Raw genomic sequence first — 27,757 nt, forward strand, 5'->3', positions numbered from 1 at the left:
GATAGACTCTGCTAGCCTAATTCAAGCAATTTGCTGTTGTTTAAGATCTAATTATCTAACCACACAGTCCTTATACCTAATTTCTTTAATTAGTGGTTAATCCCCATTACGTTTCAGTTTATGGTTATTTATTTCTGAGAGAAAGCAAAACTTTCTGGTTGGGTTAGTGTACTTATTCCTCTGAATTTCATCATGGAATAGAATGACCAAGGTCCCACTGGACACACCTGTGATTGATGTGTTCTCTTAAACAGGAGTTGGCAAACTACAGCCTGTCGGTTAAGTCTCACTCATTGCCTGTCTTGTGTGGCCCATGATCTATCTATTATTTTTATATTTTTAAATGGTTGAAGTGAGGGACACCTGGGTGGATCAGTGGTTGAGCATCTGCCTTCAGCTCAGGGGGTGATCCTGGGGTCCTGGGATTGAGTCCTACATTGGGCTTCCCACAGGGAGCCTGCTTCTCAACCTTTGCCTATGTCTTGGCCTCTCTCTCTCTGTACCTTTCATGAATAAATTAATAAAATATTTTTTAATAAATGGTTGAAGAGAAAAAATATTTTGTGAAATAGAATAGTAATATTTTGTGAAAATTACATGAAATTCAAATTTTGGTGTCCATAAATAAAGTTTTTTTCAGACAATCTATTCCTTATTCCTTCATGTATTGTCTTTGCTTTTGGGCTACAGTGGCAAAATTGAATCTTTGTAACTAAGGTTGAATGACCCTCAAAACCTAAAAAATTGTACAGCATAGGAACTCTCGTCATTTGGTATTGTAATAGTGATATCTGGTGACAGATGGGAGCTACACTTGTGGTAAACACAGTATAATGTGTAGACTTGTTGAATCACTATGTTGTACACCTGAAGCTAATTAACATTGTGTCTCAACTATACTTCAATTAAAAAAAAAAACCTAGAATATTTACTATCTGGCTCTTTAAAGAAAAGTTTTGCTGACCCCGACTCTTAAAGAAGAGTTGATTAAAAACTGCAAATTTAGGGTACTTTGTGCTTCTTGATGTTTTGTTTTTCTGAATGCTCATCATCATCTTTGATGGTTCACGCTGTTTTTTCAACTCAAGGGTAAAGGTTAATTGGTAACTTTTTCTGTCAAAGCACTTGGATAAAGTTTGTTACCTAGAAACCAGACTGCCTTATTGTTTCTTGCTGCTTATGTGTATATAAATATGCAGCTGAGCCAACCAGTTTTCTCCACACTTTGCGTCAAAACAGAATTAACCTAGATAATAAAAAATCATTATTTAAATTATAGTTACAATTAAATACTTTAATATGACTTTTATTTTAACTGCTCTTCTATTTAATGCTTAGACGATGCATTATTTTGATTTGATCAAAACATATCTGTCCTTTTTTTTATTTCAACTTCATTTTTTTTAAGTTCTTATTTATTCATGAGAGACAGAGAGAGAGAGAGGCAGAGACATAGGCAGAGGAAGAAGCAGGCTCCATGCAGGGAGCCTGATGTGGGACTTGATCCTGAGACTCCAGGATCCCACCCTGAGCCAAAGGTAGACGCTCAACCTCTGAGCCACCCAGGGGTGCCCATAGATTTTTTTTTTTAACTTTAGGCAGTTATGCTTGAAACATCCTTTGCTAACTGTATTTGTGAACTTTTTAGTAAAATATGAAAATTCTACTTTTTAAATTCTTATTCATAATAACTTTAATTAGAAGATTTGTGAGACCAGAAATAACAGAAGACCATTTGTAAAAACCCTATAAAATTTGTAAATCTATGAAGAAACAACTGTTAAAGAACTGCTCTGTGAAAAAATAACTACTTGTTTATGTTATTTAGACATTAAAGCTCATTTTTGTGATGCTTCTTTATAAATGATGGATGAATCTGGATTTGGAGATGGCTTTTGTGACAAAGAATGCTTATGGCTAATTGTCCTGTGCCAAACTGAAAGCCTCATTGTTAACAACTTTTTTTATAAGCCAAATTTGGGTGTTTTCAAAGACAGTTATGAACTGGCTTTAACTATATTCCCAAACAAATTATGGGGTTGTTCTAGAATTTTTAATATTGATGTATTGATCTGGATTGAAATCACTGTTTTCCAGAACTGTTTACTAAATATGTATTGTGACTGGGGCTCTGTGCTTGGTGCTAAGGATAGAATCTTATTTGAGAAAACTGACAAGATGGTACTTTTCTCTTAGATTACTAGATGAATTTGATGTTCTAGTCACTTGAAAGACGTATCATATTCATTTTGTGTATCTTGGTCTTTTGAGATTGAAACTATTTGGAAGGTTATAATTTTGAGCTATTTCCAACAAGTAAGTATTATACTTTGGCTCTTAGATCACAGCTCATCTGATACTAATTCTATCTTGTATTTTGCTGTAGTAACTTTGAAAAAGCTAGGCAGTGGTGACATAATCTGTTCACCAGTGGGCCACAGACACCTTTTACTTCAAGTCTATCTGTTTTAATCTTTGGAGAAAAGAAAAGCTACTCCCCTCCCCCCCATTCATATAGCCTGGAATGTGAAGGTTCTTATGGTTTTTAAGGGTCACAACCCATGTAATACTAATTCTATCTAAATGTTTTGCTGGGATGACTTTGAAAATGCAGCACTTGAGGAATACAAGATTCTCTTAGATATTTGAGCTTCTTTTCATCCTTGTTTGGGTGTTGTCTGTTTGGTTCTTCCGGCGTTAGGGCCACTTGCTAGCCCTGGAAGCATATCTCTCCAAAAAAGAAAGATGGAGCACAGAGATGGCTGATTCTAAGGGTCATGTGTCATGTGAGGTAGCCCTAGAAATAAGATAAGGTTTTTGCCTGAATTTCAGTGTGTGTGGGGAACAGGGGGCTGCATACACTCACGAGCCCACAGATGTGAGTATATAAATACCTTTGTAGGGGTGTGTGAGAGAGTAATGGTCAGGTAAACAGCACATGTGGTGATTGGTTATGATGCAGTAAGGATAAACAGTATTATTTAATACAACAAAACTCAGGGTTTAATCCTAGGAGGGTAATTATTTACAAGTGGCTGTGACTTTGGTCTGCCTCCCCCCTAGGGATTTTTCTCACTCTGTTTACCACTATCATAAAGCACTTTGCTTCTAAACTCTAAATTTAACATGGTCGAAACACCATCCCTTGGTCCTTTTTCTCTTTCTTTTCATTGTAGTAAATATATATAGATAAAATTTACCATCTTAACCATTTTTCAAGTGTACAGTTCAGTAGTGCTGAGTATATTTATATTATTGTGAAACAGATCTCCAGAACCTTTTCAACTTATCTGAGACAACCTATTAAACATCAACTTTCTTTTTACTTCAAGCCTGTGATAGCTACCATTCTGCTTCTGTTTCTATGAATTTTAGTACTTTAGGTACCTCATCTAAGTGGAATCATATACTTTTTTTTTCTTTTAGTGACAGTCTAATTTCACTTAGCATAATGTCCTCAAAACCTCAAGGTTTATCCATGTTATAGCATGTGTCAGGACTGCCTGATTTTTTTTAAGGCTGAATAATATTTCATTGTATGTATATACCACATTTGGTTTGCTCATTCCTTCATCAGTGGATGTTTGGGTTGCTTCCACCCTTTGAGCTAATCTGAATAATGCTGCTATGAAGGTGGGTGTACAGATAACTCTTTGAGACCCTGCTTTCAATCCATTGACATATATGCCCAGAGATGGGATTGCTGGATGTTAATGGTAGTTCCACTTTTAGTTTTAGTTTTTGAGGAACCCCATAGTGTTTTCCATCACAGCTGTACCATTTTATATTCCTGCCAGCAATGTGTGAGGGTTCCAATTTATACTTGTTCTTTTTTCTTTTTTATTATTGTTGTTTTATTTAAAGTAGTCACCCTAATGGGTATGAGGCAATATCTCATTGTGGTTTCAATTTGTCTTTTCTTAACCGTTTTATTGAAGTACAATTTATATACCACAAAATTCACCCACTGTGACAGTTAAGTAACTCTTAATAAATTTATATAATTTTGCAGTTGTCATCATCATCAGTTTTAGAACATTTCTACCATCCAAAAAAGTCTCCTGGTACCTACTTTTGGTCATTTCCAGCTTTTACTGGTAGCCCCAAGGTAATTACTGATACGCTTTCATGGCTTTACCTTTTCTAGCAATTTCATATAAACACAATAATAAACTACATAGTTTTTTGGTTCTGGCTCTTTCATTTGGCATAATATTTTTAAGGCTTATCCATATTATATCAAGTGTCAATAGTTCATTCCTTTTAAATGCAGTGAATATCCCATTATATGAGAATACTACATTTTATTCATCCCTCAGCAGTTGATAGACATTTGGCTCATTTCCAGTTTTTCCTGTTATGAATAATGCCGCTATGAACATTTACATCTTTGTGCAGACATGTTTTGTTTCATTTTTTATAAAAAATTATTTGTTTATATTCATGAGAGACAGGCAGAGACACAGGCAGAGGGAGAAACAGGCTCCTCACAGGGAACCCGATGCGGGACTCGATCCCAGAAACCCTGGGATCACAACCTGAGCCAAAGACAGATGCTCAACTGCTGAGCCACCCAGGCATCCCATATTTCGTTTTTTAAAAAACAAGTTTGTTGTGTGTTTTTTTCTTAGAGTGCACACAAGCAGAGGTTGGGAGGAGGGGCAGAGGGAGAGGGAGAGAGAGCATCTTAAGCAGACTTTATGCTCATTTCAGAGACTGATGCAGGGCTCAATCTCACAACCCCGAGATCATGACCTGAGCCGAAACCAAGAGTCAGATGCTTAACCAAAGCTACCAGGCATCCCATTGAGAATGTTTTTATTTATTTCTCTTGGGTGGATACCTAGGAGTAGAATTGTTGGGTCATGCTGAATAAGTGTACATTTAGGTTTTTAAGAAACTACCAAACTGTTTTGAAAGTGAATGTACCATGTTACATTCTTGCTAGTAACACATGAGAGTTCCTGTTTCTTCCCATTCCCACCAGCACTTCATATATTGTCATTTTATGGATTTTAGTCATCCTAGTTTGTGAATAGTGGTATCTAATTGTGGTTTTAGTTTGCATTTCCCCAGTGACTGATCATGTTGAGCACCTTTTCATGTACTTATAAGCTGTTTGTGTTTTTTCTTTGATATAATTATCTGTTTAAGATCTTTTGCAGGGCATCTGGGTAGCTCAGTGGTTGAGTGTCTGCCTTTGGCCCAGGTCATGATCCTAGGGTCCTGTGTCTCTTGAGAGACACAGAGAGAGAGACACAGAAAGAGAGAGAGAGAGAGAGAGAGAGAGAGAGAGAGGCAGAGACACAGGCCGAGGGAGAAGCAGGCTCCATGCAGGGAGCCTGACATGGGACTCGATCCCGGGTCTCCAGGATTAGGCCCTGGGCTGAAGGTGGCCCTTGAACCGCTGAGCCACCTGGGCTGCCCAATAAATAAAATCTTAAAAAAAAAAAATATCTTTTGCCTATTTAAATAGACTTTGTTTTAAATAGTTTTACAGAAACATTGCAAAGATCAAACAAAGAGTTCCTATATATCCTGCACTCTATTTCCCTTGTTAAGATTTTATAAATGAACATATTGATATTAGTATTAACTCCATAGTTTATTGAGGTTTCATTCATCTTTTTCCTAGTGTCTTTTTTCAGTTATAATTCCCATCCAAAATAAACCGTTACATTTATTCATCATGTCTCCTTGGGCTCCTCTAGGCCATGACAGTTTCTTTTGTCCACTTTATAATTGAGTTGTTTATCTTACTGAGTTTTAAGAGTTTTTCATATATTCTGATTGTAAGTTCTTTATCAAATACATAATTGAAAATAGTTTTTTCCTGTCTGTGTCTTATCATTTTATTTTCTTAATGACCTTTTGAAGCAAAAGTTTTAATTTTGAGGAAGTCCAGTTTGTCAGTTTTTTTCTTTTAAGGATTATGCTTTTGATGTCATATCTAAAAAATCTTTGCCTGACCCAAGGTAACAAAAACTTTCTCCTATATGTTCATCTAAAAGTTTTATAGTTTTAGCCCTTACATTTTAGTCTATAATCCATTTTTGTGTCACTTTTGAACTAATTATGATTGCTAAAAACCAATCCTTAAAAAACAATCGTTCTTAATATTGAAGAAATGTGCTTCTCATTGAGCTTCATTGCTTCACAGGCCAAACCTAGGGTATACCCACAATGTAATTTCATCCAGACATTGAGCCTCAGAATTCTATTTCATTGAGTGGAATATCTTTTTTTTTTTTTTTTAAGGTTTATTTAATTTTTTTTTTGGTAATCTTTACACTCAATTTGTGGCTCTAAATCACAACCCCAAGATCAAGAGTCACATGTTCTTCTGACTGAGCCAGCCAGGGGCTCCTTGAGTGAGTTTTTTAATAGAATGTGTATACGGTGATCTGGTTGCAATTTAGAATAATCTGAATATTTCTCAGCACCTTTATAGGTCTTAATATCACCCACTTTTGATTAGTACCTGAGTTTAACACCTACTAAATTAGCCTTTTTCATTTTTCTTAAACCTCAAATCTGTCTACATATTTCTAACAAATTAATCTTCTTGAATCACTGCCTTTATCATATTACTTCCCTGTTTAAAAGCGTGCAAAACTCCACTGCCTATGGAATTAAGGAGGCACTCCTCATACTGGAATTCAGGACCCTGTGTAATCAGGACCCACCCCACTCTTTGAATCTTATCTTCTGCTAAATTACTGCAGTATAAAGCCTGCCTCCCTCCTACCCATTAAAACTTTGTATCTCTTTCCCTCTGAGCTAGCTCATGAACTTCCCAGGCCAACTACCCCTTTTCCTGAATGCCCTGCTTGGCCTCTTTCAGACTTTTCTCCTTTGCATATCCAGGAGCCAAGCTTAATTCTATGATATTCACAAAAGCTTTGAGCCCTGAAGCTGCTCATTCATTTGGATCTCTTCTCTCCTTCCCTAAATTCCTTTAGCTCTTGTTGGTTTATCAGTCATCTGGACACCCAAAGCGCTATTCTCTCCTTCAGGATTTTTTTTTCATATTAGACCTGGATTTCTTGAAGATTGTAAGCACCTCCTTTGCACCTTCAACTTCTTAAGGGATATCCTTTATGCATGTCGTTTGTGCCTGGTACATTCCAGGTGTTTGTGGGACTAAACTTTATTGACTTGTTATACTTCTAGAGTGTGGAGCACAATTGTAAATTCTCAATGAATTAGGTTAAATTTGGCAAGTTACTTCTAGTCCCTCTATTCAAGGTCACATTTTGGGATCATGCTTGTTTATGGGATATGATTTTGCTGATCTTACTGAACCTTTGGAAGGCAATCAAGGAAAGGCTACTCAGATTATAAAAATCTATTTTATGAGCTTTTGGAGAGAAGGTCTTATTTTACTATTCGAATTAATACTAGAGGGCAGCCCCGGTGGCTCAGCGGTTTAGCGCCACTTTCAGTCCAGGGCCTGATCCTGGGGATACCAGATCGAGTCCCACGTTAGGCTCCCTGCATGGAGCCTGTTTCTCCCTCTGCCTGTATTTCTGCCTCTCTGTGTGTGTGTGTCTCTCATGAATAAATAAACAAAATCTTAAAAAAAAAAAAAAAACAACGAATTAATCCTAGAGATCAAGGTAAGGACAAAATAAGGCATCCTCTCCTTTAGTAAAATAACCTTTTTCTTTTGTCTTACTTTTTCCATTTCCATTTCCATTTCCATGTTAGTGGGTCATCTTGAGGGTAAAACTGTATACCTTGCCTCCAAGCATGAACTTAAGGAAATACTCTGTTAAATTGTTTTGAATGATCTTCCTTCTTGGTTTTTCACTTTTTTAATGGAATTCTTTTTAGGACTTAAGTGACTTCTTTTTTCTCTTTAGTCATTTCTTTCCAGCTGTCACCACCTCATGTTGAATTCTATGTAATTCCAGCTGTTATTTTTCACCCATTTCCTGTGTCCAGTTTATCACAAGAAAAACATTCTTGCAAGACTTTCTCCAGAGACTTTCTTGAGATGAATATTGAACATCTTCGTTTTAAGAAATTGATTAAACTGTCATTGAGGGATGCCTGGGTGGCTCAGCAGCTGAGCGTCTGCCTTTGACTCAGGGTGTGATCCCGGAGTCCCAGGGTCAAGTCCCACATTAGGCTTCCTGTGTGGAGCCTGCTTCTCCCTCTGCCTATATATCTGCCTCTCTCTCTCTCTCTCTCTCTCTCTGTCTCTCATGAATAAATAAATAAAATTTAAAAAAACTGCCATTGATATATCTGTGTGAACTTAAACTTTTTGAAGAGCTTAAAAGTCTAAAAGAGGTGTCATGTAGTGGGATAAAAATCTTGCTGACAGATTGGACGTGGAGTATGAGAAAAAGAGGAAAGTCAGTTTTGCCTGAATAACTGGGAAAATAGAGATGGGGATACCTAGAGGTGAAACAAGTTTAGATAGAAAGAGACCTTCATTTGGAATATGTTCAATTTATTTTGACGCCCAAATAGAGATAAAAGATACATCTGGAGTATGTTCATGGGATATGTGTAGTTTGGAAATAGAAATTTGGGTATTGACAACTTAGAGGTAATGTTTAGATAGAGAAAACATGTAAGAATCAAATCCTGTTACTAGTTTCTTCATTAGATGATTTTCAGTTAGTTGCATATTTTTTTTAAGTAGGCTCTGTACCCAGTGTGGAGTCCAGTGTGGGGCTCAAACTCACCACCCTGAGATCAAGACCTGAGCTGAGATCAAGAATCAGAGGCTTAAAAAAAAAAAAAAAAAAAATCAGAGGCTTAACTGACTGAGCCACCCAGGCACCCCCAGCTAGCTGATTTTTAAAAATTCCTTTTTTCTAATATGCTGAGTTAAGGCGATTTTTAATTTTTTTGTTTCATTTTTTTTAAAGTTTATTTATTTATAATCTCTACATCCAATGTGGGGCTTGAACTCACCACCCCAAAATCAGGAGTCCCATGCTCTTCTGACTGAGCCAACGAGGTGCCCCTAAGGCAATTTTTAAATTTTCCAAACATGAGAGTTTTGGGGAGTATTCTTGATGCTCTCTGACATTGAATTTTGGCCACAGGCAGTATTCTGTATGATATCGATTCTTTGGTAGGGCTATTTCTTTTAGGGTTAAGTATCTGAACAATTTTTCTAAATATCCTGTGTTTGTTTTAAAAGATTCTCAGATTATTGAATGTAGTATTCCCGGTATTCCCATTATATCAAGTTTTTAAATTATGTGTGTAAAAAAGATTAAATTTAATTTTAAAAATAAAAATACATTAAATGACTATAGATGGAAATGCCAGCTGGCTGAATGTTATGTGAGAAGCTTGTGGTAAATTTTCCATTAAGAGCATTAGGTACAGAGGAATTGTTTCTTAGTGATTTGGATAGAAATGACCATGCTGTATTCTGGAGAACTGTGTAATGACTCAGAGAACCTTTAGAGATGACAAAGACTCTGATGTCAAAAATGCAGAGAGTTTGGATGCGGGCACCTGGGTGGCTCAGTTGATTAAGCGTCCAACTCTTGATCTTAGCTCAGGTCTTGACCTCAGGGTCATGAGTTCAGGCCCTGCGTTGGGCTCCACACCTACTTAAAAAAACGAAAAAACCCAAAGAGTTTGGATGAAATTGAGTCACGAAAATGAGAAAAAGCTATATTTCTAAATTATTCTGATCATAAATGTTAAATAGCAATGGAAGTAAGGAGAGAAATAGGATAAGTAGAAGTATAAGTAGCAACAAGCTTTTGATATATTTTTTCTCTTTCAAAAATAGATAAGTGACCCCAAATATAAGATGATCTTTCCTAAGAAAGGATCTCCAAAAACTAATTTGAACATGTAAACCTTTAAATTAATGAAGTCAAATGTCTTCGTGTGGATATAGTGGAGTGAGTTACAAAGGAAAAAGTACTGATGGCTCTAAAAATTTAACATCTTGAAAATAAAAAATGCCCTCGACTTTTTCTAACACACACTCCTGCTACAAGAGCATTCTTTAGCTTCTTGTAATTGTGTCCATTTGTTATTTTCCCCAACCTTTGTTATGGAGGCAGAGGAGAAATAGGTAGAGGGAAGACCTTGAGGAGGAATCTATGAGTACAGTTATCAGCTATACTTCTACTGCAGCCATTCCAACAGACAAAACAGAGACCAGGTGTGGAGCTCTTAGCAATGAGAAATATCAGTTAGATAGTGATTAAAAATCCTTCATGATCTGTTGCTCGGTCCTTGCAGTGTTTAGGCTTAGAAACTTTTCCAAAGCCAAATAATTTTGTATATTAATTAGGGATTTCTGTGTAACTAGAGAGAATATGGATAATTTATGAATATGCTAATACACATTGAAATTGGGAAATATATATCCTGCAACTTTGTTCTTTTGTTTTTTTTTTATTTTTTTTTTATTTTTTTTTTTTAACTTTGTTCTTTTGGAAGATTGTTTTGGCTATTTCATTTTTCTCATATTTCCATATGAACTTAGGATCAATGTGTTTTATGGAAAAGGCAGCTGTGATTTTGACAGGGTTGAAATGAATCTGTAGATCAATTTGGGGAATATTGCCATCATCACATTATGTCTTCCAGTCCATGAACATGAAATGTCTTCCCATTTTTTTTAGATCTTCTTTAATTTCCTTCAATGATATTGTATAGTTTTCAGTGTACAAGTCTTCCATTTCTTTGATTATATTTATTCCTGAGTATTTTACTCTTTTTGATGCTGTTGTAAATGAAATTGTTATCTTAATTTCATTTTTAGACTGTCCATTGCTAGTAGATAGAAATGTAACTGATTTTTTGTATTGGCCTTTTGTCATATGACTTTATTGAATTTATTAGCTCTTTTATAGTTTCTGGGGGGATTTGATTGTTGGTGGATTTTTTTTAAGGCCAACTCCTGTTTTTTGGTGGGTTCTTTAGGGTTTTCTATAAATGAGATCATGTCATCTGCAAATAGAGATAGTTTTACTTATTCCTTTACAATTTGGATGTATTTTCTTTTTCTTGCCTAATTGTTGTAGTATACACTCACTATGGAATGATAATTTGGCTGGGTTTAGAATCTTGCCAAAAGATGTTTTCTCTTTATTCTTTGAAGATATCATTCCCCTATTATTTTGTAACCTCTGTTATCTTGTAACTGATAACAATCTGATTCTCCTTCCTTTCTGCTCTCTAATGGTTTACTAGTAACTTTTAGGGTTTTCTTTGTAACATTGCTAATACTAAGTTTTACTATAATCCATCTGGCTATGAGCTCTTTTTTTTTTTTTTTTTAGTTTATTTCTATTTAATTTAATTTGTTTTATTTATTTTTATTTTTTATTTTTAAAGATTTTATTTATTTATTCGAGAGAGAGAGAGAGAGAGAGAGAAAGAGAGGCAGAGACACAGGCAGAGGGAGAAGCAGGCTCCATGCAGGGAGCCCAACATGGGACTCGATCCCGGGTCTCCAGGATCACGCCCTGGGCTGAAGGCAGCGCTTAACCCCTAAGCCACTGGGGCTTCCCTAATTTGTTTTAATACTCAGAAGATCCTTATTCTCTAAAGGCTCAAATCTTTCATTAGTTCTAAAAAATTCTCAGCCATTATTTGTTTCAGATACAATTGCCTCTCCTTCATTCTCTTTGGTCTCTCTGGAACTCTAAGATACAGACTTTAAAAACTGGAATTAGCTCTCATGTTTGTTAACTTAAAAAAAAAAAGAGCACCGTCAGTCTTTCGCTGGATTCAGTTTTGTAGTCAGCCTGTCTTTGGAGTTGTTTTTTTTTTTAATCTCAATAATTGTGATTTTCATTTTTAAAATCCCTAACCTATTATTTTTTAGAACATTATATGGAGGCTGTTCTATCCCTTAGGTGCCTAAGGATATTAGACATACTAATTTTAAAGACTTTTATAGATACTCTGTTTTCTCTGATTTGGAGGTGGGTGGGGTGTTGGTTAGGTTCTAGCTTCCTCAGAGGTGAGGAAGTCCTTGTGTGTGGGTCATGGCAGTTCAGCACAGCCCCTGCTCACCACAATGCCTTCTTGTTTATTTTCTTCCTTGAGGGATGATTCTTCTTTTTGTAAGGTTTAAAGAGAGTTTCCTTTTTTGTTTCGTTTCTAGCTATGCGTGCATCAATTTATTTCTGTATCTTTAAATCGTTTATCTTCAGTGCAGGAGGGCAAGCTCTCAGCACATGCTCAGTCTGCCACCTTGAACCTGAAATCTCTCCACAACTTCTGTAGCTGATCTATATTTCACTGTCGTAGTACTGTCCTCAAAGGTCTCTGTGTGGCCTTTCCAGCAGAGACTTTGATACACATTTAATGAATGGTGTGTGGTTCTTTATTCCCCTTGCAAACTCCCTAATGTATTAGGACATTTCAAATTACTTTTAGATTCTTTTGGCCCAGAAATTAAGTACCAAGACTGCTTTAGCAGGCATTGCTGGCCTGATGTGTTTTGTCGTTTCATCTGTATGAGAAGTGTTGCTGTTTTCCTGAACTCACCATTTGGTCATCATTACATCTCCTGCTCAAGCATGCCAAATGGCCTGTTAACTATCCTTTGAATTCCTTGTCTGGACATATTCTCAATTTCAAATTCACATGAACCCTTCATCAATTAGCACTTTTAGGTTTAGCTAATGCATTGTTTCAAGTAGATTAGAACTGAAAGTAGAGTCATAAAATCTCATTATTGAACCAGTATTTGTTGAACACCCACCAAATGCCAGTCATGGTGTTAGGTTGTTAGATATGCAGTGTGAACTCAGGGGTGCAACAGATTCTGTGGGCCCTGCTCTCAGGAAGTTTACAGCCTCTTAGGTGAGACCAATCAAGAAGCCAATGCTTATTACATGTAATTGCAAACTATGATAAATCCTATAAAGGCAAAGAACAGGATATGAGTATAGCAGAGACTTAATTAATTTTTATAATAAGGAAAGGAATTTTCAAACTTTTTGAAAAGCAGCGGTGGAATATTTTGTTTATGACATTTTATGTGGAATGGAAGTAGAGCTGCTTCTACTGGAGTGAGGTTGAAGTCTAATTCTCTTGCTCTCCTCCATGGTTCCTGAAGCACTTCGTAGAATCCTTTGATGCTCAGGGAGCACATGTAGAAGCCACTGTTCTAGACCAGCCCCCTTCATTTCACAGACCAGTTAGCTGGGACACCAAGAGCTTCATTGTCCAGCATCATGTGGATCACTCGGTCTGCTTAGTACCAGAATCAGAACAAGAACCCACCTCTCCCCAGCGTGTATTCATCTCACTCCCTGCTGCTGTGGTTCCCCTTTGATGTGTTTTTATAAAGTTAAGGTATTTCAGCCTCTGCTATGCTGTAGTTCTTCCCCTTCTCCTTAAATTAATTTTACCCATTGTTGTTCACATTGACCTTCACATTCTGTGCTCTCCTCCCTTTTGTATATCCTCAGTTTGTAGGCTTGGAAGATATCCAACTGCTATTTTGTTTTTATTTTATTCTGATATGTCATAGAAGTCATAGAAGTCAACTCTTTCATTTTCTGCCAAGAATTCAAACACACACACACACACATACACACACATCTGTTTTATTCATTAGGCTTTTAAAATTGATATCAAAGTGTTTATATTAACCCATTAGCAGTCTGATTTGTTGGGTTGTCTTTTCTTGCCTCTTCATTTATCTCAGTAGACAGTAGACTTCTTTGCCAGCCACATCAGTTGTTAGTCTGGGTTTCATGTTGACTTCGTCCTGTTTTTAGTGTAATACTTATATATCTTGTGCCATTTTGTTTTGGTTTTGTTTTACTGTTTCAGAAAGGTTCAGGGCCTGTGTAGCATTATTGCCTGGACATTTAGGAAGCATCAGGAAGTGGTGAAAATTAAGATGATCTGGGACTTGAGGCTGTAGTGTTTGGGCAGTAAGTGTAGAAAGGAAGGTGTTTGTCCTGATTTGGGAGGCTGGCAGGGAATCAATGACTTGGAGCAGAATGGCACATGAGAGCTGTACTTAGGAAAGTAATTTAAGCTATTCGAAGTCAGACGAGTAACAATCAAAAGTTGCCTGGACTCCAGTGGACTAACAGAAAGCCATCACGATGTTCTGACTTTCCACCAGCCAGGGGCTCCCATGTGGTGTTGCTGATGGAGATAGAGACTAGGTACAGATGGATTTAAGGGCTGCTGAGGAGATGAAAGAGATAAGAGGGCACAGGATGAGTTGGAGTTTCGGAGACAGTTTCATCCTGTGGGTGCCTTGCTGGAGGTGTCCCTGAAAGCCCACTGGGCAGCTTACACTGTACAGCCCTTCTGTCTCAGCTGCCCTCTGACGAGCTGCCCTTATGAAGCAGGTAGTTCCTGACTTCCAAGGGGGAAGTAGACCACCATCGTCCATCTCTTTCACTTTGCTAGTGTTCCCTCTAACTCCTCTTCAACAAAACAAAAAACCAAGTCTTACTAGTTCTCCCTCCTAATCCTACCTACCTGGACTGCTTGGCAGACACAGTACTGCAGGCTACATTCATTTCAAGCAGTTGGCAATTAGGAGAGGAGGTAGGGGGACGCTCCTTAATGGCCCTGTTAGAATGGAATTGCTGACTGGATGAATTGGGGCAGTGTAAATTGCAGCAGAACTTGGACTCTCTTGCAAGAGGTGTGTTTCATGTTTATGCTTCCAAGGAGCGGTACCTACTCTGTGTGCTATATCTGCCTCCCTGTGATTGGCTGCACTCAATTGCTCGATGGGCTTGCTAGCAGAGTGCAGATGTGTGTTTGCCTTCATACGAACTGTTCTCTCGTACCTGCTCTCCCCAAAATGCTCTGTGGGATAAACTACCTTGTGGAGAGGATTCTTCGTCATGTGATTGTTCTGTTTCCTTAGAGACAACAACAGTGTAACATACTAGATGCCAGGTCCATAGAGAAAGAAGAGGCATTTGCTACAGAATGTAAAGGTTTGATAGCTTTTCCTTTCCTTTATGTTTTTGCTGCTTGAGCTGCTGGGCTGATGATGGTCATGTTTATTTTTGGCAGGATATGAGAGCCTCTGGAACTTCCCAGGCATTTATTATAAAAAGGGGAAGCCCACTGTATCTTTTCCTGTCTGGTTAATGGTAAAAAATACCTGAGAATCAGCTGTCTCTCCTCTAATGATGTATCTGTTTCCATTTTTGAACACAGATTTCATAATGACCAGATGAGCAGGTCAGGAAATGACATTGTTGCATCATGCATCGACCTCTCCATGAACAGAAACTTGCTGAAGTATTTAAGTTGCTGTCTTTTCTCATCTTTCTAGAAATACAGGAGTTGACATCTACGTAAAGCATTGATAAGTTCCTCTCTAAGTTTAATGAACAAAGAGAGCAAAGAAAGATTCAGCGTGAAAAGGTCTTTAAAATAAAATAGTACATTTCTATCAATTTAGTTATATGTCTTGTAGACCCCTTCCCTGCTTTTTCAATAGAATAATGTTAAACTGAGCAATAGTAGTAAGTAACTTGCCAATTCAGCCATTCATTTTATACTTCTGCCCTTTTTCAGGGTTAGAGCAAGATACCTGAGTTCCTTAGGGTGTCTCTAGCTGCTGTCTGATGGTGAAAGTTCTGTATAAGAATGTGTTTGTGGTAAACCTTTCCTTCCTGAGAAATATTTCATTATAAGTATTATACCACAAATGGCTATGATGAACTGCTAGAAATAGAAATTGAAGCATGTGTATCTGTCGATAGGTCTTTTTTACATTGATGAATTAATTGCAGTAGTGTTTAGATTAGTAGTTGGTTTGGAAATTTAAATCTCTCTGTTGGTTCAATAATTGTAAATGACCAATATCATATATGTACTAACCTAGAAGGTTAGAGAAGCTTAATTGTTAATGTGTGACATTATATTTATACTAACTACATTTACCATACCATATAATTTTTGTTTGTTTTTTTTTTTAACCTTACTGTTTTCCGAAAGGCAGCTTTGTTTCACTTCTTTGCTTTGGCAGATAACCATAGAACATAGTGAAATAATGGGTTGGTTGGTCTGATATGTAGGAAAAAAAAGAGCAAAACATCACGCTCCTCAAGGAGCATAAAAATGATCTGCACTTGTCATAACTGTTCTTAAGCGGCAGAGTGCTTTTTGAGAGAGTAATAGAATCATAGAGATAAAAGGGATCTTAGAATCTACTAAATTTTGGAGGGTAGTGACAAAGGAGAGGGGAACACATACTGTCTTCATCCTACAGCAGCAGTGTTCAGCTAGGCTGTTCACCCCAGCAGAGATCCCAAAGTACCTAAATCCTGGACATTGCCACTTAACACTTTACTTCGAAGAAAGTTAATCTTTATTAAGTGAATATTTTTCATTTTATTGCTCTATAGCCTTTTTTTCTAGGAACAATAACCTCTTTGGAGAATTGGTTCCCTTTCAACCCTGGGTGTGTTGTTTTGAGAGTACTGCTAATCAAAGTATTGGGCACTCGTGTACCAGAGAGGCAGATGACTCAAGGTGTTTTCTGGGAATTTCCTTATTTATTTATTTATTTATTTATTTATTTATTTATTTATTTATTTCACACAGAAAGAGAGAGAGACGGAGAAGCAGGCTCCACGCAGGGAGCCCGATGTGGGACTGGATCCCGGGCCTCCAGGATCACACCCCGAGCTGAAGGTGGCGCCAAACGGCTGAGCCACCGGGGCTGCCCTGTTGTCTGGGAATTTCCAATTGGAACGAGAGAAGAGGGTTTTTTCTTCTGTGGTGAAGCTACAGTATTAGGCAGAAACTATTTCTCGTTAAGCGTAAAAAAGCTGAGAGATCAGTGTAGACTCTGACCCAAAAGGAGATCTCAGCAAAGATAAGAGTCAATGTCCTAATGACATTCCAGTGTCCTGCACCCCTACCCTTCATGAGATTTACTTGTGAACTTAGTTATCATTTAGTGATGACACAGTAAATTTCTTTTTACCCCCCTAAACTACCAAGTTAGATTTGAATCCTATGCTTTCCTGAGAGCTCTAATCTGAAATTTTCATTTGGATATACAGGGATGCCTGGTGTAGGATGGTAGGTCTGTGGATTTGAATTATTCAGTGGAATTAGAACTGGAAAAAAGTAGGTTCTGATACTGGTTTGGCACTTACCAATTTGGGACTTGGAGCATGTTAATTCTCTTCTTTGACCTTTATTTTTTTTTTAATTTATTTTTTATTGGTTTTCAATTTACTAACATACAGAATAACCCCCAGTGCCCGTCACCCATTCACTCCCACCCCCCACCCTCCTCCCCTTCTACCACCCCTAGTTCGTTTCCCAGAGTTAGCAGTCTTTACGTTCTGTCTCCCTTTCTGATATTTCCCACACATTTCTTCTCCCTTCTCTTATATTCCCTTTGACTATTATTTATATTCCCCAAATGAATGAGAACATATAATGTTTGTCCTTCTCCGACTGACTTACTTCACTCAGCATAATACCCTCCAGTTCCATCCACGTTGAAGCAAATGGTGGGTATTTGTCATTTCTAATAGCTGAGTAATATTCCACCTTTATTTCCTTATTAGTGAAATAGAAATACCATGATGAGTAGTAGCAAGAATTCAAATAATGTACCTGAGGACCTAGCTCAATGCTAATGCAATATTCATACTCAACAAATGTTAGTTCACTGCCCCTTCCCTTCCTAGCCCTCTCCAGTATCCTAAAAGTAAAGAAATAATTATAAAATATACAGCAAATCTAACTTCATAGGATTTTTCTGACTCTTTTGTTGTACCGGTATTTAGTTAATTGTTGGAAATAATTAAGATGTCTTTCTTTGTTATAAATGATTTTACATTTTTATTGTAAACGATAATTGTCAAATCAGATTTGACCTAAGAATTACAATATGTTACATTTGACCTAAGAATTACGCTGAAGCTTAAGTGCCTCTCGTTGTGATGACTTATGATTATGAAGACTGATTGGTTTATAAACTTCCTGTTGGCAGAGATAGCCTTCCACTTTGTTTTGTTTTTAGCTTTTTCTCAGAGCCCAGAACAGTACTAGGCATGAATACGGCATGGATTTTACTTTGCTTGTATATTGATAAGGTCTTTATTTATTTAAATGGAGTTTGCTATAATCAGAAGGGCTTTGTGGAGATCCTGAAATTTCAGGAGCCATTTCTCTGATAAGAGAAGTGAGAAAGAGTATAACCTTGCCAAGTCCATGAAGAAGGACATTCCAGGTTGGTATTTAGGGGGAAAACTTGAAAGCAGGGGCTAAGAACAACTTGCCTGAAATATATGAGAAGCCTAAAAGAATAAAGTAGTCTGTCTACAAGGTGAGTTTTGAATTTGTCTTAAAGTATGGTGAAATCTACTGCATAAAGATGAGAATAGTATGACCAAAGTGAGTAGGGAAGATCATTTCAGAAGCAACACAGGTATCTAGAATTAAGCAAATAGCTGGCTAGAAAAATATTTAACTAAAATGTTAAGTAACTCATATGTAAGGCATTGTTATAGGCAGTGATCAAGTAAATGAAAGCATAAGCTTAATAGAATCTTTATCCCTTTCATACTAACAGTAATATACAGATCAAAAAATCTGGTAAAAAGTCCCCAAGCATGTGATTGGCAGGTAGCTGTCAAGGTAAAAGAGAATTGCAGGAGCTTCAGCCTTAACCTCTATAAACAAAATAATATTCTGGGAGGAAGAGCAAGATAATGAGCAAGTATTCTTTAAGAAGTCTAGGGTAGAAAAAAAAGAAAAAAAAAAAAAAGAAGTCTAGGGTAGGGTTAAGTATCTGCCTTTCTGGGTGACTTCCTACAGAAGAGGTTCTGTGAAAGGGACTACAGAAAAGTGACAGTACTCACAGGTGCCCAGGATCTCACTTGTTCTCTCAGGCTTCATTTGGCTTTGTTCATGACCCCTTTATTCATGCATAATTTTTAAGTAGCAATTTTGCTTAATTTTGCTTAAACAAACAACATCCTATTTTCACATCTTTGGTTAGAAAGTTCTACCCAAAAAGTATTTACCTCTGGATCTAAGTCAACTTAGAAAACCAAAACAAGTAATTACACTCAATGTTGGTCCTGAGCCCAGTGTTAAACTCTTTTTTTTTTTTTTAATCAACAGTCTGACTGATAGAATAGATAATTTGCTCATTTAATATGTCTGTTTTGTTAGGCTGAGATGAGGAATCCGCAAGACCTTTGAAATTAAGATTAGATTTTAAATTCATCATAATAAATTAGAGATCTGTTTTTTGAAGAAACAACTTATACTAGCTTATCTGGTTTTCCTTGAAGCAGCCTAGAGGTGATGAAGGATAGGAGCTCTGCAGCCAGATGGTTTGAGTTCAGATAGGCATTCATAACACAGAGCTCTAATGATGCAATAGGGGAAAGAATAAATCATCCCAAAACTATACTCCAGGGATATATTGTCTTACCTTCCTATATAGAAACAATTTTTAAATTGACCTACGGAAATAGATTATTTCCTATAGAAGCAGTCTTTAATAACTATGATCTAACAACCATGCCTTTGTAGACTAAACAATCTTAAGTAAGCTTTTCTAAAAGCGCCGTAATCAAAAGTAGTAGAGACACTACACTGTAATGATAAATTAAGAACAGAGACACAAGAGCCATACTGCCTTGGTTTGTATCCTACTTCTGCCCCAATTTGGCTGTGACCTCAGGTCGATTACTTCTCTCCGTGCTTTGGTGTCTCCATCTGTACAATAAAATTAATATCTGTCTCATTGGTGCTTGTGAGGTTTAAATTAGTGAATCCCTGGAAAACGTTTGAACTGAGTGTGATGCATATTAAGCACTCAACAAGTATTGTCGTTGTTATTAAAGACACCCCATTCTCTTGATTCTATGACCAAGTCATAAATGAACTTGCTGTGGCTGCAAACAACACAAATATATTTACCAAATATATCAGCTAATAATGTCGTTATTCCACGCTCTGAGAATAGTCTCACCACAGCTGAATTTAACAGAAAGATTACTTCTCATATGCTCTGCACTCCTCTGCATTCCACAGCATGGTGCTGACTTATGACCAACAAATATTTCCTGGAAACCTGTGCCATGTCTCATACGCAGCCAGGTAATTGAAATATAATGATAAAACACACACACACACACACACACACACACACAAATTTCTTAGAGTCTGGTAGAGGAGACAAAGTGGCCTGATCTAATATGTTTTCTTGACTTTCTTAAGGGGGTTGTGATGGTAAGGATGTTGAGGGATTGTGCAATTTTGTATCTACTTAAATCATTTAGAGGTCTTTGTCTACAAATAGACTCAATTCATTAAACACTTTCCTTCAGTATTTTTCCTTAAGGATAACAAAAATAGTACAGGCTCACTTTAGAGGATTTGACTCAGTGGTGGTGTTACAGCTTCTATTTTTCCTTTTTGTCTTTTGGGGGCGAGAGATGGGGAGGGACAGCGGGAGAGGGAGAGAGAGAATCTTAAGCAGGCTCCATGCTCAGCACAGAGCCTGACGAGGGGCTCCACGTTAAACCCTGAGGTCATGACCTGAGCCAAAAGCAAAAGTCAGACACTTAATTGAGCCACCCCAGTGCCCCTTTTCTTTTTGTCTTTTTCTTCCCAATTTATAATAATTATTATTTTTTTTTACATTAAGCACCTTTTTCTCTGAAACTCAGGAAAAATTAAACTGGAGAACTTAGGGAAATACAGAAAAGTATAAATAGACAAGAAAAAGTTACCTGTAAATATACTTCTTTTAACATTTTGATATATTTCCTTCAGATACTTTTGTTTTACACTTATTATATTATAATGTTATTATCTGTTATTTAGCTGCAACCATGCTATGTGTATGTATAATTTTATCTTATTTTACAGGGTTACTGTGCTGATAAAATAAATAACATACTTAAAGCTTTAAACACGGTGTCTGGGATGCCTGGATGGCTCAGCAGTTTAGCTCTGCTTTAGGCTCAGAACATGATCCTGGGGTTCAGGGCTCGAGTTCCACATCGGGCTCCCTGAGGGGAGTCTGCTTCTCCCTCTGCCTATGTCTCTGCCTCTCTCTCTCTCTCTCTCTCTCTCTCTGTCATGAATAAATAAATAAATCTTTAAAAAATAAATAAAATAAAAAAATAATAACTAACAATTATTGAATGTTTGATGCATACCTATCAGACACTGTTTTTTTTTTTTAAGATTTTATTTATTTATTCATGACAGACACAGAGAGAGAGGCAGAGACATAGGCAGAGGGAGAAGCAGGCTCCCCTCAGGGAACCCGATGCAGGACTCAATCCTGGATCCTGTGAGCCAAAGGCAGACATTCAACCACTGAGCCATCCAGTTGTCACAATTATTAGTTATTATTGTAGTTCTTTTTTAACCTTTTAAGTGCTAAGCACTTGGAAAATCTTCATAAGTATTATATTTTAATGACAGCATAATATCCTATAATTATGAATATACTAGGGTTTACTTTTCCTTTCCCTCATATTTGAACATTTAAGTTTCTTCCAGAATTATCTTATTTAATAATAACAATATGGAAATAATATTTCCATAAATATTTTATTTTTTAATTTTATTTTCCATAAATGTTTTAAAATGCAAACTTATCTTTGCATTTCTGATTAATTCCTTGGAATATAGATTGTTAGAAAGGGAATTGCTGAGTCAAAATGAACATCATGGAGGATCCCTGGGTGGCTCCGCGGTTTAGCGCCTGCCTTCAGCGCAGGGCATGATCCTGGAGACCCCGGATCGAGTCCCACATTGGGCTCCCTGCATAGAGCCTGCTGCTTCATCTGTCTGTGTCTCAGCCTCTCTGTCTCTCTGTCTCTCTCTCTGTGTCTCTCATGAATAAATAAATAAAATCTTAAAAAAAAAAAAAGAACATCGTTAAAGATCTTTGATGGATGTGTAGCCAAATTGCCCTCTAGAAATTTTGCTTAACTTTATACTTTCACTCTGGCTTAGTGGTAAATTAAAGGCCTATGTCAGAAAATCCTCTCCAGCCTTAAGGATTACCTTTTAAAAAGACATCATTACTATTTTTAGTAGGTAAAATTATCTGTGATTTTAACAATTCTTTTTTTTATAATTAAAACATTTTTATGGGATGCCTGGGTGGCTCAGTTGGTTCAGCGGCTGTCTGCAGCTCAGGTCTGATCCTGGGGTCCCAGAATCTAGCCCAGCGTGCATCCAGCTCCCTGCTCAGCCACCAGATTGCTTCTCCCTCCTTTATGCCCCTCCCCCGCCTCATGTGCTCACTCACAAGTGGTCTCTTTCTCTCAAAATAAATAAACTCTTTTAAAAAAACTAAAAATTAAAAATAAAACATTTTTGTTATTTACATTTCTTTTTAAAGGTGTATTTTTCACTTTGCCCCTTATTAAATTGAAACCTAAATAAGTTTATTAAAAATTTGTGTGAATCCCTTATATATTAAGGCTATTAATTCTTCCTCTGTCATATTTATTGAAATAGTATTCTAAATTTGTTTTTCTTTTCTGATTTTTAAAATTCAAATTAATTGTTCTTTTCCTTCCTAATTTTTCCATTGCTTTTGGGCTTAGCAAGTCCTCTCTATCCAAAGACCCATACACATCTTTTTCTAATCTATATAATTTAACATTTACATTTAGCTGGAAATACATTTTTCTTTATGTGGTAAGGTGATCTCAGTACTTTCCCACGGCATGTTGCAGTTTTTCTTATTTCTATTAAATATTTATTGCATTATATTGTAATTATTTTTTTCTGTAAATTATTTTTATTGTAAATAATTTTCCATTCTCATAGGACTTAAGTTTTTATTTTTTTCATTTTTATCCCCAGCAGCTAGCACTATACCTCTCACTTTGTAGAGAATAGTTGATAAATGAAAAAAGGAATATAAATAGCTGTATATCATTTGTCCTACAATATTTTTTAAAATTTTATTTATTTATTCATGAGAGATAGAGAGAGAGAGAGAAGCAGAGAGGCTGAGGGAGAGAAGCAGGCTCCATGCAGGGAGCCCAATGTGGGACTTGATCCTGGGACTCCAGGATCACACCCTGGGCCAAAGGCAGGTGCTCAACCGCTGAGCCACCCAGGGATCCCTGTCCTACAAGATTTTAAAATGCATGATGAGTCACTCATCAGTTCCTAGCTTTCAAAACCTTAAGGAAGATTCTGTAGCAATTTTAATTTCAAGGTAGCCTGCATTCCAGAGCATTTGCCAGAATGATAGTCTAGTCATAAGAGAAGTAATGTGAAAATTACTTGTACCAGTAAGTGAAATTTTTACTTTATGATAAGAGGTGTATCTGACCAGTAACTGCAAGCTCTTTACCTATTATCTAAGCCACCCTCTTACTGTATATTTCCTCAAACCTACCATGATCTATTTAAAAACAGTAAATAAAAATACACCTTTATAGTGATCAGAATACTCAAATGAACAGCTACAATTTAAATGATGACACTCAATTATTTTCAAACTTGAGATAACACCTGGGTTCCTATTCTCCTATTTCCCCAGCTGCTATATAGATATCACTTATCTGTACTTATCCATGCCACTTCAAATCAGCAATTTCAAAACTGAAATCCTCCCTACTCATTCTGTCTACCTAACACCAAATCCTGTTTCCTCCTCTTGTGTTTCCTAGATTGGATTTCAATATCATTAGGCACCAGTAGTTATTCTTGACCCACTAATTACACACTGACTTGGTCTCTGTACCTTATCTCTTTTACCTGCCAGTATTTTTCCTTTTCTCTCTTTCTCACTGTCCACCCTTGTAATCCCTGGACAATTGTTGTAACTTCTTCATTGGTCTCCTAGCTTCCATTCTATCCTTCTTCTCAATCCATTCTATATAAATGATTTTTATTTTTTTTTAAGATTTTGTTTATTTATTAGAGACAGAGAGAGGCAGAGACACAGGCAGAGGGAGAAGCAGGCTCCATGCAGGGAGCCCAACATGGGACTCGATCCCAGGACACCAGGATCACGTCCCGGGCTGAAGGCGGCCAAACCGCTGAGCCACCAGGGCTGCCCCATAAATGATTTTTAAATGGAGTAAGCATTAGAAAAAGCCCTCTTTCCCCATCAGGATTCAGGTTCACTAAATGTAAGAGTAGAGCTTAGGTACCTGGTTTTCTGAGATGATTTCTTTGATTAAAAAACAGTGATTTACACGCTTCTTGTGTTTTCTTTTCAAAGCCCAATTATAAGTACATCATCCTTTGACTTAAAAGTGTTCCATGCTTCCCCTACTGCCTCTGGTAGAAAGTCCAAACTTCTTAGCTTGTGATAAAACAGGTTTCATTCACTTCCTGGCCCTAATCTACTTTTCCAGAGGCATTTCCAGCTACTCCCCTTTAAGTGCCTTTGAGTCCAGCCAACTAAGACCCAAATATGCCACGTACTTTTGGGTTTCAATCCCTTTTTCCATATCACTAAATCCATCTGGGGTGCCTGTAACTTTTTTTTCTGTAGCTGGGAATCTCTTTCATCAATGATACTTCACCCTGACTGCTCTTGCCCCTACTTCTTCTAGGCAGGAATAATTGCTCTTCATTAGACTCCTCAACACTTGGTGTGTGTTGTGCTGCTCTCATTACTTTGCATAATTTGTTTACATATCTGTCTTCATCAATATATGATTAGGTTATTGAGGTGAAGATAGTCTTACTTAGCTTTTATAAGTAGACACCCAGTAAGAATGCTTCTTTCCTTTTGATTAAGATCCTAAAAATTCTCTCCAAGTCTTCTTTTTATACCCACCTCTTCTACCTAGCACATGACTTCTATCTCTTATCATCCATCTGCTTTTATCTTCTCATCAAAAAATTGGCATGTCTTATGAACAAAGAAGGAACCTCCCTATTTTGTACCAGGTGATGGTTGGTGGTCATTTGGGTATCACAGAACTCATTAGAGTCTAAAGATACCTTGCTTCTACACCAGAGGAAGGTGTAGAAAATCTAGTAATGTGCTCAAGGTATTCAACACATTTTGAATGTTAAAGAAGACCAACAAAACTCATCTGGTGACTTGCATTGATTCTCCTTTTAAGTTTCTGTAATGGGTACAGATGTCCATTTCACAAAATGTCTGTTTCACACCTGGAGGCATTCTTTTCTGCCATCTTAAGGGAACTACAAAAAAATTTTCTTAAGCCAGAAGCCATTCATGTTGTATTACATCTTCCAAGACCACATCTAAATTGTTGGCTTTCACACTGAACTGTGGGTCTAGTGGTAGATCCTATAGTAAAGACCCCCTTTATGCTTTCAAATGCCTCTTTCATCTTGGACTGCAAACCCATAGCACCTATTACTCTAGCAAAATGTGCTTGAGGTTCACAAAGACCAAGAACTTTGGGGGTAATTATGATTAGCCACCAACTTACAATGTAATCATTACTATCTGGTTCTGAATATTAGAGAAGAGGCTTTGATATGTGTGCTCTAAGATAATAATTGAGCATGATATCTGCCAAGAGATAGATATGATTAATGACTTTTGTGGCATCAGACTAAACAAAATACTACAAATCATGAAATTTTATCACATGGATCCATGTGTAAGAAATATTTAAAACTTTTTTTTCTATTGTCATTTTTTTCCTCTAAGAGTATCAGACAGGAAATTGAATGTAGTGGTATCTTGAATATTGAAAAATACTAGGTAACTGCATTAGTTCTGAAAGCAACCTGAGTGTGTCCTTATCTTATTTGGGAAATGGGTTACGAATAATAATATATTAAAGAGGCAAAGCCCATTCTATTTTCAGGAGTAAAATGTTTCTGGTGCCCTCAAGCATGTAAAGCTGTGATGTTGGATTTGTTTCTCTAATAGGAATTGTCTCCTTGTTCCATTTGGACAATTGATTTAAAAGGACTAGAGGCAAAAATATAAATTTAGGACTAAAATTAAGTTAATTTCTAAGTTTATTTTTATTATTAGTCCAAAACAATTGATTGATTGATTATAACTCAGCACAGCCACCAGCATTAATAGGCTTAAAAGTTTGGGAGCAATATTGGATATCAGCCTGGAAGATAGGTAGGAAGATAAATTATGTGGAATTAAATTCTAGCCTAGAAAGGCATATTTCAGTTTTGAATGTCTTACTTTGTGACTTGTCACATACAGGGAGGAATGTGTAAAATAAGCATAGTGCTATAGCATAAAAATCAAGAGACCTAAATCTGTTCCCTGTAAATTACTTTCCATCTTTCATCCTCTCCATTAAATGGAAAATCATATATTTCCCTACCCAGAAATGAAATTGGGTTTAAAAAAAGGGGGGGAGGAGTATATATAGACAGTTATAGAGCTAGATAGGTAAGTAGGTAGGTACACAGGTACAGGTAGATTGATTCATCCCTCTTAACCTTTCCTTTAGATAGGTTGGCTTTACCTGAACATTTTCCCTTGATTCTCTTTTTGAGTGTCCTATAAAACCTGCAAAACAGCAAAGGCTCTCGTCCCTTAATATTCACCAAGACTTGCTAAGTATAACCTCTACAAAAACACTTTACATAATTAAGTCAGCACTTAACTATAAGGAGAAACCAGGAGCTAGTTCCCAAGCACCTAAATATGAGAGAAGGACTTTTCTGCTTCACTTTTCGGCTTTGATGGACATATTTCTCCGAAAAGTACTTTCAATTCAGGAGAGGAAGTGAGAGTTTTCCCAGGAGTAATATTTAGCAATAGTCATGTGGCTCCAAATGCAAGACAGAAACCCTTTGTAGCTAACTTAGTAGGGAGGGAGAGAAGCTGAAGATGGCTGAAAGGCAAAATCATAGATTCCTTTTGGTAAGTTTGGATTCATTCATTTAAGACTCTCCAAGTGAGAGCAACTGACCTTGACTCCGGAATATCAGCTCTAAAGACCAGCTATTAAATACACTTACCTTCAAATGTAAATTTGGATTAGGTTATAAAAGAAAGCGTTCTAATTAGAGGATAAATATGAGGTATGGGTTAAATTGTTAAGATTCTAGTAAAGGACTAATAAGAGAATTTAACATTTTACAGTCTGTTTTGGTATAAAGTGTGGAAATTAAATCCAAGGGAAGACAGTGAACTCTAACAAAATCAGGAAAAACATACACATTGCTGTTGTGATCTGTATAATATATCACAAACATCAAACACCTCATAACCCTGGAAACACCTAAAATGCAGAGAAACTGCATGTTAAGTAGCAATTCAGGCTTGTATACTGAACTATGAAACAAAAGCCAGCAGAGTTATATCCCTGTCCTGTGTGTGTGTGTGTGTGTGTGTGTGTGTGTGTGTGTGTGTGTGTGTTTCACTGGTCTCTCCTCCTGGTACAGCATAGCGTTGTGGTCCATTGGCTTTGAACTAGAGAACCCATCTGGTGGAGTTTGCTTGGGCTGTGCATATCGATTCCCACCCCTCCTTCCCGTGGCTCCCACTGTGCTTATCAGGAGGAATGATAGTTGGTTCCTTTGCTCTTATCACTCTTTCATTTGTTTCCCTTGGTCATGTTGGTAATTATTAATATAATGTAAATGTATTTCCTTTCAGTCCGCCTCGCCCTCTGGCTAATATGAATGACACCATGGTGAGCCACATGTCCTCTGGAGTGCCCACCCCCACCAAGAGGTATGTAGGGTTCCTGCCTCAGTCACTGCTCAGAGTTGTCCTGGCCTGGGAAGCAGAGCATTTCATGGGACAGAAAGGATGGGCTTACTTTCTCCTCCTTTAACTGTCTTTTAGTATTATTTTCTAATTTTTTTCTTCCTTTTTTTC

At 37.0% G+C, this 27,757-nt stretch overlaps 1 protein-coding gene across 18 annotated transcripts in view; it reads left to right on the forward strand.

Annotated features, from left to right (window-relative positions):
* Window positions 1–27,757, forward strand: part of DTNB (dystrobrevin beta) — a 244,948-nt gene that overhangs the window by 140,214 nt on the left and 76,977 nt on the right. For 17 of the 18 annotated variants that reach the window (XM_072770820.1, XM_072770822.1, XM_072770825.1 and 14 more), the window contains exon 10: window positions 27,533–27,610. The exons of the other annotated variant lie outside the window; for it this stretch is intronic. In XM_072770820.1, coding sequence (XP_072626921.1) covers window positions 27,533–27,610 — 78 coding nt within the window. The remainder of the gene's footprint in view (window positions 1–27,532; window positions 27,611–27,757) is intronic. 18 annotated transcript variants of the gene reach the window in all.

Source organism: Canis lupus, chromosome 12 (genome assembly GCF_048164855.1).
Source record: "Canis lupus baileyi chromosome 12, mCanLup2.hap1, whole genome shotgun sequence".
In the NCBI taxonomy this organism is placed as follows: domain Eukaryota; kingdom Metazoa; phylum Chordata; class Mammalia; order Carnivora; family Canidae; genus Canis; species Canis lupus.